This window comes from Primulina huaijiensis, chromosome 3 (assembly GCF_012295235.1).
Source record: "Primulina huaijiensis isolate GDHJ02 chromosome 3, ASM1229523v2, whole genome shotgun sequence".
NCBI classification, from domain to species: Eukaryota; Viridiplantae; Streptophyta; class Magnoliopsida; order Lamiales; family Gesneriaceae; genus Primulina; species Primulina huaijiensis.
The window spans coordinates 22,806,327-22,822,438 of NC_133308.1; the positions used below are offsets into that span (position 1 = coordinate 22,806,327).

The 16,112-nt window shown below is 27.2% G+C and overlaps 1 protein-coding gene across 3 annotated transcripts; it reads left to right on the forward strand.

The window, feature by feature from the left end:
• Positions 1 to 1,008: 1,008 nt before the first annotated feature.
• LOC140973809 (MADS-box protein SOC1-like) lies at positions 1,009 to 6,683 on the forward strand. 3 transcript variants are annotated; one of them, XM_073436878.1, is made up of 8 exons: positions 1,009 to 1,295; positions 1,907 to 2,104; positions 3,185 to 3,263; positions 4,890 to 4,951; positions 5,047 to 5,146; positions 5,604 to 5,645; positions 5,927 to 5,968; positions 6,432 to 6,683. In XM_073436878.1, exons 2-8 carry the CDS (start codon positions 1,923 to 1,925, stop codon positions 6,558 to 6,560), a joined length of 636 nt encoding a protein of 211 aa, XP_073292979.1. In that variant the 5' UTR covers positions 1,009 to 1,295; positions 1,907 to 1,922; the 3' UTR covers positions 6,561 to 6,683. The 3 variants fall into 3 exon arrangements, with proteins under 3 accessions (XP_073292979.1, XP_073292978.1, XP_073292976.1); XM_073436877.1 differs by having other exon boundaries at positions 1,010 to 1,777; positions 1,896 to 2,104; XM_073436875.1 differs by having other exon boundaries at positions 1,011 to 1,777.
• Positions 6,684 to 16,112: the final 9,429 nt, after the last annotated feature.

Below are 16,112 nucleotides of genomic sequence, written 5' to 3' on the forward strand. Positions count from 1 at the left end.
AAAATAAAACATTTAATTCACCTAATATATATAAATAAAATTTCATAAAAACTTTGTGCATTATTCTGTATAATAATAGTGAATAATATTCGTGCCATAATAATCTGCAATCCCATTGGTCGAGGTAAATAATATTATATAATAAAAGCTGTATGTGTTGTCTCCACTCCATTTGTGGTCACGTCACCTCGTAGTACGATGATGTTGACACTAGGATTCCAATTTATTCACACAATTAACTAAATTTGGTCAAAAAAACGAGCAAATCACAATGAAGTTTTCTTGATATTATCCCTTTTATGGATTCAAAATTGTGAAATTANATTTCTAACGATTATTTTTTAAAATATATAATATCATACTCGAAGTTAATTGTAAAACCATAACTAAAAGATATTCAAACTCATGGCACCAACATAATAAATAAATGGTTCGCATTTGATAAACACAATATAATTCTTGTATACTTGTCTGGTTGAGAATTTAGTTATTTAAGTTATCAAGTTTTAATCTTAGTCCGTTATACTTGTTTTTTTGCTAATTTTAATAAATTTTTCTATGTGATGTTGATCTGACATGCGGCCTGACATATGTAGTGTCACATCAGCGCACTTAATGAAAAATGACTAAAATTTATCAAAAGCAGAAGATAAATTATTAAAATTGAAATTCGATAACATAAAATACACACATTGCAAAAAAAGCAAATGGAAGAGGAAAATGATGCAATTTTTCTGATTGAATAATCTAATTATTATACATGTGACCGATTAATATATTAAAATATATCACGACGATCTGGCATTATCGGGTACTAGAAAACGACGCATCACAACTTCTGAACACATTTGGAGCATATAATAATAATAATAATAATAATAATAATAATAATAATAATAATAATAATAATAATAATAATAATATAATGTCTCTGGATATTATTATTATCTAAAAAATTCCTCTTATGCCGACGGCGCATCTCAATATATAATTTCAGTATTAGCTGTATTCTTCAACCCTTTTCAGCAACCATCTTTCTCAATTTCTTGAACAAGAAATAATACTAAAATGTCATGTTTTTTTAGTGTTTTTTTTTAAATTTGATGATGATTATTTTGAGTTAAAACTTTTGTGCGTGCCATTTTTTTTTTTGCCTTTTTTGTGGGTAAGACTCGATGAAAAAGGCCAGAGAATAACAGATTTGTGATCAATATGGAAATTTTGGGTTATGTGGCCTGTAAATAAAGAGAGTGTTGCATCAATTACTCTTTCATTTCAAGATAAAAAGATCCCTAGTTCTTCTTCATCTTGTTCTTCACACACACGCGCACACATATATAAATTTTGAGCTCAAGATTTTTCTGGGTTCTTTAGTTTATCATCCTTTTTCTAATATCTTGCCGTTTCTAGAGTAATTAAATCTTGAGAGCTAGCTAGCTAGGGTTCGTAGGTTGTAGCTTTCCTTATTTAAATTAAGTGAAATTTGAAATTTTTGGCACTAGATTTTGCTAGGTTTTGTGGGGGGGTTTTCTGGTGTGCTTGGATATAAATCTGAGCACTACATACAGGCATTAAAATCTCTCTCTCTCTTTATTATAATTTTTTTTTCTTTTTGGGGTCTTGTGGATTTATCAGTACAAATCTTCAAGATTTCTCCTTTTCTAGAATATTATTTTATTTTGTTTTATTTTAAGTTTGGCAAGTTACTAGATTCCGAGCCGAAGGGCTAGCTGCATCTTATTGATCAAGATTCTTGAAGTATATTAATTGCGCTCTGGTAAGATTAGGAAGTCTCTGAGGTTATCTTATGGTTATTCTTGATAAGGGGTTTTTTTTGTTATGAGCTTAATATAATATTCAATTTAATCTCGTAAAAGGGCCTTAATTTCGGATAGATTCTTTGCAGCAAATAAAGAACAAAAATGGTGAGAGGGAAGGTTCAAATGAAACGAATCGAGAACGCGACGAGCCGGCAAGTAACGTTTTCTAAGCGTAGAAATGGGATCTTGAAGAAAGCTTATGAGCTCTCAGTTCTTTGTGATGCAGAAGTGGCTTTGATCATTTTTTCCCAGAAGGGGAGACTCTATGAATTCTCAAGCTCGAGGTGCTTATGTTTCGATTAAAAATAATCCGATTTTCGCGGATTTCGCAAATCCTATCATATTTCTTAATCAATCTCTAAGAAATCTCATCTGGATATAACTTTTTTTAATCAACAAGTTTCACTTTATTCAATGTGTAGTACTGATTCTTGGGAGACTTTTTGGAAGCCTTTGTGTGTGTACTCTTTGGCCATTGAGTACCATGTCGAAGTACTAATTAAAAACACTAATTTCTTGATCAGAAGATGAATCAAATTAGGGTCATTTCCTCCTATATCATTTGATTCTTGAACAGATACTTTATCATTGATTTGTCTCCAATTTCTAGCTTGTTGGATACTTGGAAAACGAGCTAGCTTGTACCCTATATTCTTAGGAGATTAGTCTGGGTTTCTTCTTTTATACAAATCTATGAGTAAATTTTTTTTTTTTTTTTGCAACCTTTTGCACCCTTTAATTATTTTATATTTTTTTTGTGAAAGCTTTGATTTTTTGGTGTGTAGTTATTGCTCAAGAAATTGGAAATTAGTTCGTGTGAGTGTGTATTTTAAGTTTTTACGCATAATTAATGATGGCTGGCTATATATGCAAATAGTTCATATTATGAAATACTGCGGTTTATTATTATTCATTCTACAAATAATTTCATAAAAACTACTTCTTTTAGGCTGATTTAAATAATATTTTACGTATACTAAAAAATTAATAGCTAAGAAATAAATATTAGATATCTCAAGCTAATTATTTAAGTTTAATGATTATACGAAGATGATTAAATAAACTTGTATATGTGCGCGCGTATGCGTGTGTATGTGTGAGAAATCATCTTACAATTAATATTCTCAATATATTTGTTCTAGCTACAAATCGGTGTGTTATATATATGTGCATATACATTTACCTGATAATATGATTTTCTCCAACATTTAATTCATAGTCGATCGAGAAATTAATGTGTATAATTAATTATCGTTTATACATTTATGGATACATTTTCATATACTTGCAACATTGTACAATTGATTACCATAATTTTTTTAGGTGGCTAATTATTTTAATAAACTGTGATTGAATTGATTCAGCATGCAAAATATAATAGAGAGATACCTGGAGCATGCTAAAGAAGACAGAAATATTACCACTGGAGCTGAAGAACAACAGGTTTATAGCTAGCTGCTGTTATTTATGTTTTATTTATCCTACACGATATATTTATTTATTTTTTCCGGTCTCTAGGTTGAGATTTCGTACCAAACTTGAAACATTATTGACAGATAAGTTATAAGTAATCGGCCTCTTCTACATAATTTAAACCTAAACACCATAGGAAATTGTTCTCATACCATGAGAACACCCCAAAAACATGAATACACTACTACAAAAACGGCAAACGACAACGGATTTTATCCGTTGTCGTAGCCATTTAAAAATTGTTGTAACTGAGGGTGTTGTTGAAAGTCCGTTCAACGACAACGGTTTTTATCCGTTGTGGTAGATCAAATTTGATAAAAATAGCGACGGTCAGCTGTCAAGATTTCAGTCGCTAATTTGTTTCGAAAAATAAAAAAAATACTTTTAATAATTTAATAAATCTAAAAGAAACTAATAATCCAAACTAAAATAATGTAAAAGAAAAAAATTTTAAGTGTTGTGAAGTAGTAAAATCGTGTAAAAGAGAAAAATTTTACGTGTTGTGTGAAAGTGATAAAATTGTGTAAGAAAAAAAATTTTAAGTGTTGTGTGAAGTGATGAAATAGTGTAAGAGAGAAAAATTTTAAGTGTTATGAAGTGGTGAGAAAAATTTTAAGTGTTGTGTGAAGTGATAAAATGGTGTAAAAGAGAAAAATTTTAAGTGTTGTGGAGAAAAATGGTGATATTTATAAACAGTTTGCGACGGGTTTTGGTTAAATAGCGACGGTAAATGATAAATTGTCGCATATTTTTATTTAGCAACGGTTTGGATTTAAACCGTCGCTAAAATTAGCGACGGTTTCAAAACAATGTCGCTAATTTTAGCGACGGGTTTGTCAAAACCGTCGCTAAATTTAAAGATGCGACGGGTTTTTTTAAAACAGTCGCTAAAATTAGCGACGGTTATTTTAAAACCGTCGCTAATTTAAACTTAGCGACGGTTTTTGACAAACTGTCGCTAAATTTAGCGACGGTTTTTAAAAAACCGTGGCTAAATATTGCAACGTTTTCCAAAACCGTTGTTGTTTGTCAAAAAACCACGCTAACCGTTGTCAATTGTCCAAAAAAACACGCTAATCGACAACAGTTCATAGAACAGTTGTCGTTGACCCAAAAAAAACGTTCGAAGACAACGGTTCTATAAAGTCGTCGTCATTGATCCCAAAAACCGTTGTCTTTGACCCCACAAAGACAACGGTTTTTAATTTCCCCCCAAAAGACAACGGTTTTCGATAAAACCGTTGTTAAAAAACATACGACAACGGTTTTTGTGAAAAATCGTTGTCGTATGTGCGTTGTTGTATGCAGAATTTTTTGTAGTGATAAGTGGATATCTCATTATTTCTCCAAAATCTTGTACTCTCAGATTGGATATTATAATTAATTAACTTGTCTCTGATTCTCATGAATCAGACTTAACTTACCGATATTATACGAGGAAACTATTCGACACATGAAGAACTCGTGTAATGAGTCGAAAACTTTGTTATATTATATATTAAATATACTGATCGTGTTTATATAATTTTTGTGACCAATTCTTCTGATACCAAGGCTGTTGGTATTAATTAAGAAGCTAATAATCGTTTCATGCAGCACTTGAAGCATGAAGCAGCCTTCATCTCAAAGAAAATAGAGCTCCTAGAAAATGCCCAAAGGTCCTCTTATTTATTTATTTAATAACTAATCATTAGTTTCATGAACATCTATGTGTTGTTCCCTCTAAATTTGATTGAATTTATGGGTTTGATAGAAAGATTTTGGGGCATAATCTGGGAACAAGTTCATTGGAGGAGCTTCAAGAAATTGACAGTAATTTGGAAAAAAGTCTAAAGAACATCAGGGAGAGAAAGGTAATTCCGCTTGGTCACCTTCGAATACTCGTTTGGCTCGAGTCAAATCGGGCTTATCGAGCCAGTTAGATTCAACCTTGCCCAACTTTTCTCGAGCTCGAGTTAATCCAATACTACCATTTTGACAGTTTTCTTGATAAGAGCATTTTGACATTTTTGCTCACAAATTTAGATCATCAAATATCTACAACTTTTTGTTGTTTCCTTTTACAAATCTCTTTTTCACAATGTTAACAAAATGCAAAATATCAATTTTTATGTCTTAAAAAGCTCATGATGATCAAATTTATATATTCGAGCTGAAATATTTAATTTTTTCAGATCATTAAGTTAGATCTCGATTTCAATCTATATCTTAACACGATATATAATCCATTTTGTAAGACATTACCTTAGATGTAAATATGAAGATTTGAAAAATAAACAATGTCTTGATATTTTCTTGTTTGTTTTCCAGGATCAACTGTACAAAGAGGAGTATGAAAAATTACAATTGAAGGTACATATGATAGTTTATAATCATGCAATTGTCACTTCTAGATCGAGTCTATGGAATACGCTAGTTACCAACTCTAGCTCGATAATTTTGGCTTAGCGACAAGCGTTTTATTTTGTACAATCTCGTACTTAGGGACCTAGCAAAGACAGAGGCACTCACCCTAAAAGTTGAGTTTTTATATGTAATTTGCACCCTTAGCAATTAGCAATATTCTTTAGTTTAGTATCATAGCTTTGGATGTAATATTGGTCATTAATTGAAACTTTATTACCATTCATCAGGAGAAGCTTCTGTTGGAAGAAAATGCAGTATTATGTGAAAAGGTGAGTAAAATTGCCATGCAACCCTTGTATTCTTATATAGTCTGAGCTTTCAGTCAATTTATTTTTTGGGAAAAATTTTAATTCCGGCTTTATATATTTGATTATTTGCTATTTTGGTCCTAGCTCGATACTGACGGATTTAAGTTTTAGTCAAGTATCTTTTAATTTTTGACAATTTTAATCAAATGCTAATGTGATGCTACAATACTACATATATTATGATCATGTCGGTGTCAAATCATTGACTTATCGTCGTATGGAAAAAAGTCTGAAATTGCAAAAAAAAAAAAATTAAAAAAAAAATCAAAGATAAAAGACTAAAATAAAAAATTGAAAATATAAATGACTGAAATCGCAAAAAGAAAAAAAAGAATTATATTGATTAATATGTGTTTAGAGGATGAATTTTTTCGTCGCGAATATATAATTATTTTAAATTTCTGACAAAACATATCTATTGCAGAGTGGGTTGGAGCATAGGCAGGCACAAGGAAAGCATAAAGAAATTGGGACTGGCAGCCGAAGCACATTAAGCACGGAGGTTGTGACTGACTTGTTTATTGGGCCCCCAATTACACGAAATGGGCCTTGATTGTTTTGTCCAATTATTACAAACATACGATGAATAATTTTGATGATGATGATTGTTATTATTATTATTTTATATTATTATTATGGTTTAATTAAGATACACACTACGAGTGGAATTTTGTTTGTCGCATTATTAAAATTTCAAATTTATTTCTGTAGATTTGTCTAATTATGTTGGGGTGTTTAATTGTCAAATTTTAAAATAATTTAATAATAATAAATAAATAAATAAATAAATAAAACTACTTAGTCTAGCAAATTAAAAGATTTGATAAATTTATCATACACATTAATCTATTTATTGTCTAAAAGGGTTGGAAAGAAATAAATAAAAATGCTTCTAAATAATAATAATTTAATGAATTTTATATTCCTACAAATGAAATTTAAATAAATTAAACACTACAAATACATAAAATATACTTCTATAATAATATAATCTAAATAATCGAATAAATAAATCAAAACAATATATATAAATAAAACTTAAAAATTAAAATATTATTTAATTTTTTTATTAATTAAATATGAAGGAATATTTGTTTCATTAAGTAAATGGAACTTCCCTTCATTTTCTACTATAAATAGACCATTCATGATGCATTTTATCACAAACAATCTGTAAAATTCACGGGTTTTAGAAAAATAAGAATTGTGGGGAAGAAAGAGCAAAAATAAGGAGAAAATAAGAAGGAAAATAAAGAAAAATAGCAAACGATTTCCAAATATTCCCAAGTTTTTATACAAAAACCATTTCCTACACAGAAACAGAGATGTTTAGGTGGTGTGACAAAATCATCAACCACTTTTGCCCAAAAAAATCAGAATAACGGAGAAGAGTTTTTGGAAGATTTTAAAAACTTGTGTTTCAGGTCACCATTTCAAGCTCGATTTACTCTTTCTTCTTGAACTATTTTCACTTTGGTTATAAAATAAACAATCTCCAAAATGTTTTTTAGTTTAAATATATGTCAGTCGATCATCCACACAGTTGACGGGGGCATTGTTTTTAGCCGTCCAAATTGAGCTTGAAAACATTTTTGTTTTTCAAATACTGATGTTAATCGGTTCCGAATTTAAAATATGTTTAACATAAAAGTTTTTTGAAATGGCTTGATGCATATTCTGGAAAATTATCGACCCTGCATGGCAGCCGGAGCATGTGGTTCACGCGTCGGGGAGTTTAATTGGATTTCTGATTTACGACCACTTCTGCGTATTTTTAGCAATCCTGGAAAGTTTGTTGAATTTTGGATTTGTATTTTAATTAATATGAATTTTTAAAAATTTATTGAAAACTAATCGGTACAAGTTTTGTACAAAAAAGTTTTTAAAGGTTCCATCATCTGTTACAGGTCCGAACAATATAAAATCACTCAAATTATATTTATAAGAAATTATCTTAGCATGGGATTTAAACCGAAACGAAAATATGCTATCGATGTGAGTATTTCTACCGATTTATTCAACAATATAGTTTGACATTTGACATGAACTTTATAGTAAAGTTTCATAAACTAATGATTCATTAATATATTACTTAACTTATTATGCATTTCTTAATATATTGGTCATAATGTGCTTCATATCGGGTATATGGATTTATTGGTTCATAACCTCAATTTCTTTCTATTTATTATAAATTTCAGATACATATTTTCAGGATTCCGAATAAGATGTAAATTGTGAAAATATAAATGTTGGCTTAGCAAGACCATGAATTTTCAGTTGAATTCATTTTTTTTTATCTTTTATAAATTAAAGGACTATACACATTTCTGTTATGGTAAGTTTCTATTGAAAAAGAACTAAAATTATAAAAAAAAATTGAAATATATATTATTAAAACATAATTTTGAGAAATGACCATAATTCTAACAAGACGGATATAAAGGATGAAAATTGCCCTCATACACTATTTTTTATGACGTTTCCCATTGATTGGAGGCCCTAGAATTGTGAGTGGGGCCTTTTTGGGCTTGAGATTAGGCTCGCTTTAACTTTTTTTAAAAAATAATTATTACCTGTATTTTGTATAACTTTGGAGCATAAGAAATTTAATAAGAAACATTATTCATAATTTAAAATTTGATTCTTTATTTCTCTATTTTTTTTTGTTTGAGTGACAAAATTTTCTTTGGAGTCTTATTTATAATGTTGGTCGAATAAACTTATTTTTTCTTTTGAAGAAATTCCGATTTGTTTCGATTTATTAATTTTTCTATCTATTGTACATATATTTTTTAATTAAAATATATAAATACCATGTTTGATTAGATTTTCCACTGATAGATGAAATGCGAAATTAAAGAATATCAAGGTTTAATTTCAAGAAACTCCCTATTGTCAAAATACTATTTTATATTATTTTTTAAAAATAAAATTTTTACAAAGTTAATCCCAGTAATTATACGAATGTACGATTTAAGAAAATCGAATAATTGAAATTTACTTTGATGTCAATCGTGGGATCGAACGATTTATGATTTAACCAAAGTTATAGCTAATTATGATAAACTATATAATAACCTGGACATATCTATATATGAATTATTGACATTTTCGTAGGTCGTTGTCGACAAAGATAGAACTCTTAACTTGAAATTTTGAATATAGGCAGTAGACATGTTATACTTGAACGTGCTTTTGTATTTTGATTACGAGAATTTCACAAAATTTAGTCGAAGATTATTTTCAAGAGAATTGTTTTTTCTTCATTTATGTTTGGTTTTTCGAGATTTTGATCAGTTACGTTATCATAATTGAGTTTTTAGTCTCGTATCTTTCAATTTCTTTAGGCAATTCTGATGCTATGTTTTGAAATTGTAGTTTTTTTTCATGGAAGTGCTTACATGTCATCAAGCACATCAACGCCGTATAGAATTAAAAAAGACTAAAGTAGTGTTTTCAAATATTTAAAAAAATTATTATGAAATTTTTTTTACAAATTTTTGTAAATTTATATTGGAAAATGTCATAATCACTTATTTTTAAGCATTCGAAAAAACTATCTAAAATTATTAAAACTGAAATTTGATAACATATAATGACCAAAATCGCAATAAAGACAAACGTAAATGATCAAATTTGTAATTTTATTTTTAAAAATTGATACGTTTTTTTCATGTGCCAAAAATAAAATTTGTTAAAACATGTTAATTTAATATATATTCCCTTCATCAACTTAATTTAAATATATATAGACTTTTAATAAAATGTCTTTAAAACTATTATATATTTTATAAATCAATCTAAGTTATATACGTTAAAATAAATTCAATGAGCTTGAAATTTTAACATTATCTCAGAACGTATGAATGAATATTTAATACGTATTTTTGTATCAAATAATAAACAAAAATTAGTAGTATATATTAAGTGGGAGTGGTTGATATAAAAAGTAATTCTTTGCGTAAATTACATGATACCAAAATACTTCATATTCTTGATAACTTATAGTCCATTTGACTTCAATATTTCAAGTTTGAGACGAAATCTCGACTTCAATATTCAATTGTAACAACCCCTCCCCCAAGTCCCAACTCAAAAAAAATAATAATAATAAAATAAAATAAAAACTCCACACTCAAATTATATATGTTTTCACGTAATTTCGAGGTTTAAGGATCAATTAATTTTTTATATTATGGTACCATTTACTATGTAATTTTAGTTATAATTAATTGTTATTGTGGATGGCATTTATTTCAACAAATATTATTCAACAACAAAATTTTTAGATTTTATTGATAATTTTTTTACGCCCATAAATTTAGTTTATAATAATTTTATGTAATTAAAATTAATTTTTTTTAAAAAAAATTAGAATGGAAAATTTTGTTTCAAGTTTTCGTTTGCGCAAAAAAAAAAAATTTATATTGATTGCTTGTCTTCTATTATAAACAAGGAGTTAATTAACGCAACATATAGATATTAAGATGTAAAAAAGCTTGAATTTCATTTCTATCATATTTATATTTACTATGTAAAAAATATATGTATTACTTTAGTCATTTACTCCATATATTATTTTAATTAATAACTAATAACAAACAAAATATATCATTTTCCGCTTTAAAAAATTATTATCGATAAGAACAGTACAACTCAAAATTTTTAACTATAAAACAGTTAAAATATCATATTTCGATTGAATTCACATTATAACTAATTATTGCTCCTAAATAATTTCCTTCACAATAATCGCGCCCAACTTAATTGTAATTTATGAGAATCACGATCATAATATTGACTCTGATATCAATTGTATGGATGAGTTTTGCCGTTTTACTAAAAATTAATGTTAGTCTTAGTTGAAAAACTCAAATTCTTTTTAATCGAGGAAATTATTTTTTTTATCCTATAACTTTTTATCTTGTTATCGATCAATCATAATGTTCATCAGCTTGTTAGTTGCAATATTTTTTTGATTTTAGTCATTTTTCATGGAAACCGACACACATCAATGACATTAATTTGCAACATCAGCATTTTTAATTGGACCGTCAATACTCCGATGAAAAAAATATTAAAATAAAAAATATAAATTAGTATGCTAAGACAGTAAAATTGATTAAAAAATAAAAATAAAAATTGAAAAATGTGAAGATAAAATAAAAATTGTAATTTTCCCTTTTTAAATCTTTCCAAAAACTCAATTATATCACATTTCAATCATCTTCTCAATTCCTACTAGATCAATTATTACTTCCCGAGTAAAAAAAATAACTTTATATTATTGATCTTTCTCACAAATTTTTCCACAAAATTTATCTTTAAGGAGAAAAAATGTGTTTATAAAAGGAACAATTGAAAATGGTCCCCATCAACCATACGAGATATTCAAGAGCATGGTGGGACATACCTCGTACGGAAATTATTATTATTTCAAAAAAAAAAACATTATTCAATTATTATTATTTATTGTTCATGTCTCGTATATTCGTATATGTGATATGAATCGATTTGATTTATATTTATAGTGATTTTTTATGAAACATATTGAATTGGAGACAATTATCTCAAAATTGACTAGTGAGATGATGTTATAAATTTTTTTATGTCGTTTTATTTATATAAAAAAAATTTTGGAATCGTTTAATTATTTGTAAGTCAAAATACAATGGCAATAACTTGTGTGAAACGGTCTCACGGGTTGTATTTTGTGAGACGAATCTCTTATTTGAGTCATCCATGAAAAATTATTACTTTTGATGCTAAGAGTATTATTTTTTATTGTGAATATCGGTAGGATTGACTCGTCTCAAAGATAAAGATTCGTGAAACCGTCTCACAAGAGACCTACACAAACACAATAATGAATTTAGAAAATATATGCATTTAAAATAGGTTGATAAAAAAAGGGTGAATTGGAGAAAATTACATCTGTCTATGATTTATTTAAGATTCAGTACCCAACGATTTTTTTTTTTGTATTTTAATACCTGACAAAAGACAAACCTGGTTTTTACTACATGTTTCATGTAATTTTACTTATTTACCCTTTTAATTAATAAAAAATTATATAAATACTTATTTTTGTTGGTTATCTTCTCTTTCCACTCATATGCATTTGGATGACATGTAAATTGAATTTAAATATTTTTTATTAAAAAAAACAAATTCGCAATCAATTGAACTTGTTGAAATACTTAGTTTTACTTGTGAAATACTTAATTTCAATTTTAAAATACTTGATTTAGTAAATGAAATACTCACAATGTGTATTAAAATACTGAATATTCGAATATGCAACACAAGTTTACCAAATGCTCGTATTTTCATCCAAGATTTATTTGGATGACATGTTCATTTCATTTAATTATTTTTTTTATTTTTTTTAAAAAAAAATTCGCAACTAAGCATTGAACATTTTGAAGTACTTACTTTTATTTGCGAAATATCTAATTTCAATTTTAAATACTTGATTTGGTAATTGAGATACTCTTAAAAGTTAATAAAATACTGGATATTCTAGCAGGCAATGTAAGTTCACCAAGTTCTCGTATTTCTATCCAAGATGCATTTAGATGACATGTACATTCATTTAAATATTTTTTAATTTAAAAAAAAAAATTTGCAACTAAGCATTTAACTTTTTGAAGTACTTAGTTTTACTTGCGAAATACCTAATTTCAATTTTAAAATACTTGATTTGGTCAATGAAAAACTCAGAATGAGTATTAAAATACTGAATATTAGAATATGCACCGTAAGTTCACCAAATACTCACATTTCCATCCAAGATGCGTTTGGATGACAAGTTTATTTCATTTAATTATTTTTTTTATTGTTAAAAAAAAACAAATTCGTAACTAATCATTGAATTTTTTCAAGTACTTAGTTTTACTTGCGAAATACCTAATTTCAATTTTAAAATACTTGATTTGGTAAATGATATACTTAGAATGAGTATTAAAATACTGGATATTCGAATATGCAACGTAAATTCACCAAGTGCTCGCATTTCCATTCAAGATGCATTTGGATGACATGTTCATTTCATTTAATTACTTTTTTATTGTTAAAAAAAACAAATCCGTAACTAAGCATTAAACTTTTTCTTATTCTTAGTTTTACTTGCGAAATACCTAATTTCAATTTTAAAATACTTGATTTGGTAAATGAGATACTCAAAATGAGTATTAAAATACTGGATATTCGAATATGCAACGTAAGTTCACCAAGTGCTCGCATTTCCATGCAAGATGCATTTGGATGACATGTTCATTTCATTTAATTATTTTTTTATTGTTAAAAAAAAACAAATTCGCAACTAAACATTGAACTTTTTCAATTACTTAGTTTTACTTGCGAAATACCTAATTTCAATTTTAAAATACTTGATTTGGTAAATGAGATACTCAAAATGGGTATTAAAATACTGGATATTCGAATATGCAACGTAAGTTCACCAAGTGCTCGCATTTCCATCTAAGATACATTTGGATGACATGTTCATTTCATTTAATAGTTTTTTTAATTGTTAAAAAAAACAAATTTGCAACTAAGTATTGAACTTTTTCAAGTACTTAGTTTTACTTGCGAAATACCTAATTTCAGTTTTAAAATACTTGCTTTGGTAAATGAGATACTAATAATGAGTATTAAAATACTGGATATTCGAATATGTAACATAAATTCATCAAGTGCTTGCGTTTACATCCAAGATGTATTTGGATGACATGTTCAAGGACTTTTCAGCAGCTACAAAGCTTTGAAAGAGAAAAAAAGCTTAGAGCGAATATTTGAAGATTTCCGGACAATGTTCTTCGAGAGAATAGCCCGTGATAGGAACGAGTAGCATAATCTGTGGATTTACAATTTACAGAGAAATATGAAGTCAAATACACGTCGATAGTCATATTCCAGTAGGTCGAAAGTTATGGGATTTAATAAAACGACATGCAATTCACTATTGATAAATAATTAAAGATATTTAATTATTTCACTGAGTTGAATTAGTGATTATTTTGAGATTGAATATTATTAATTTTTACTAAGAATTTTACAATGAAATTTTTGCTCGATCACTAAGCATGGATTACATATTCATATTATTTAATATTTTTTTAGTAAAAAAATTCTCAAATAAGTATGAAAATTTTAAAGTAATTAGTTTTACTTGAGAAGTACCTAATTTGAGTTTGCAAATACTTGATTTCGTAAATGAGATACTCACAATATGCATTAAAATACTGAATATTCGAATATGCAATCTTTTCGTGGAAAATTCATTAGGATACTTATTCATATCATTTAAATAAATAAACATAGTTCATTATTCATCATGGACTAATTGGGAGATGCATTATGAACATAGTTCGTCAATGAGCTTGAAGTTTACACTTTAAGCATATCTATCCATTTTTGGATCAACGATTTATAAAATACTCGTAAATATTAATTGACAATACTTTTTGATATTCATTGAATGATTTATTTGACAATTATACTTATTTGACATAATACTTATTGGTAATTATTCATTATACTTATTAGTATTTTTTTCTTTATACTTATGAGTATTAATTTATAATATCATTAATATTCATTCACAATACTTGTTGGTATTCATTAAATGACAATGCAATACTTCATTTGATATCATCCTCATTAGTATTCTTTCATAATATTTATTGGTAATAATTCATTATATGCATCAATATTCTTTCATTATACTTATTATCAAATTTGAGTTTTTAAGGGTAAAATCAATTATCAGTGGAATCTAATTATATAATACTTGTAACAATTTAGGTATCACATTTTTATTTCACGGATCTCATCATCAANTGTACTTCTCAAGTAAAACTAAGTACTTAAAATTTTCATGCTTAATTGAGAATTTGTGTTTTTTTTAATTATTAAATGAGATGAATATGTCATCCAAGTGTATCTTCCATAAAAATACCAACATTTAGTGAACTTACGTTGCTTATTCGAATATCCAGTATTTTAATACATATTGTGAGTATCTCATTTACGAAATAAAGTATTTGCAAACTCAAATTAAAATACTTCTCATTTAGGGAGAAAAATAAAGTATTGGTAGACTCGAATTAGATATTTTTTGTGCTAATTTAGGTATTACATTTTAACTTCACAAATGACATATAAAAAATCACTCAATATTACTTGAAACTATATTTTTATATGCCAAAATAATAAAAATTGAGTCTTAAACGGGTAAAATCAAGTATATGTGAAATTAAATTAAGTACTATTTGTACCAATTTAGGTAGCACGTTTTTTATTCACAAATCTCATCATCAAAAAATATTCAATATTATCTTCAAATTATATATTTTGACATACTCAATCGAATTTGAGTATTTAAAAGGTAAAATCAAGTGTTTGTGAACTCGAATTATGTATTATTTGTATTAATTTAGGTATCACATTTTTGCTTCACGAATATCATCATCGGTGTCACTTAATATTAACTTCAAATTATATTTTGGCATCCTCAAATAATTGGATATGAGTATTTTCGGGGTAAAATCATGTATTTATATACTCTAATTAGATACTCTGTGTACCAATTTAAGTATCATATTTTAACTTCACAAATGACACATTCAAAAGTCACTTAATATTACTTGAAACTTAAGTATTTTCTTACACATTTGAAATATTCAAATAGCCAAATCAAATGTTTGGAACCCGAAAATAGGTATTTTATCGATCAAAATAAGTAATTTTTCTAATTCAACAATGAGTGAGAAACTATGTTTTTTAAAAAATTAGATGACATGAATAAGTCATCTTAATGCATTTTCAATGAAAATACCAACAATTATTGAATTTATTGTGATAGCTCGAAGATCCAGTATTTTCTTATACATTTGGAGTATTCAAAGACTAAAATCAAGCATTTGGAACTCCAAAATAGGTATTTTTTTGGTCAAAATAAATATTTAATCTTATTTCATGATGGGTGATGATCTATGTTTTTTTTTAAAAAAATAAAATGACATGAATAAGTCATCCTAATGCATTTTTCATGAAAAGACCAACAATGAATGAATTTATGGTGAATGCTCGAAAATAT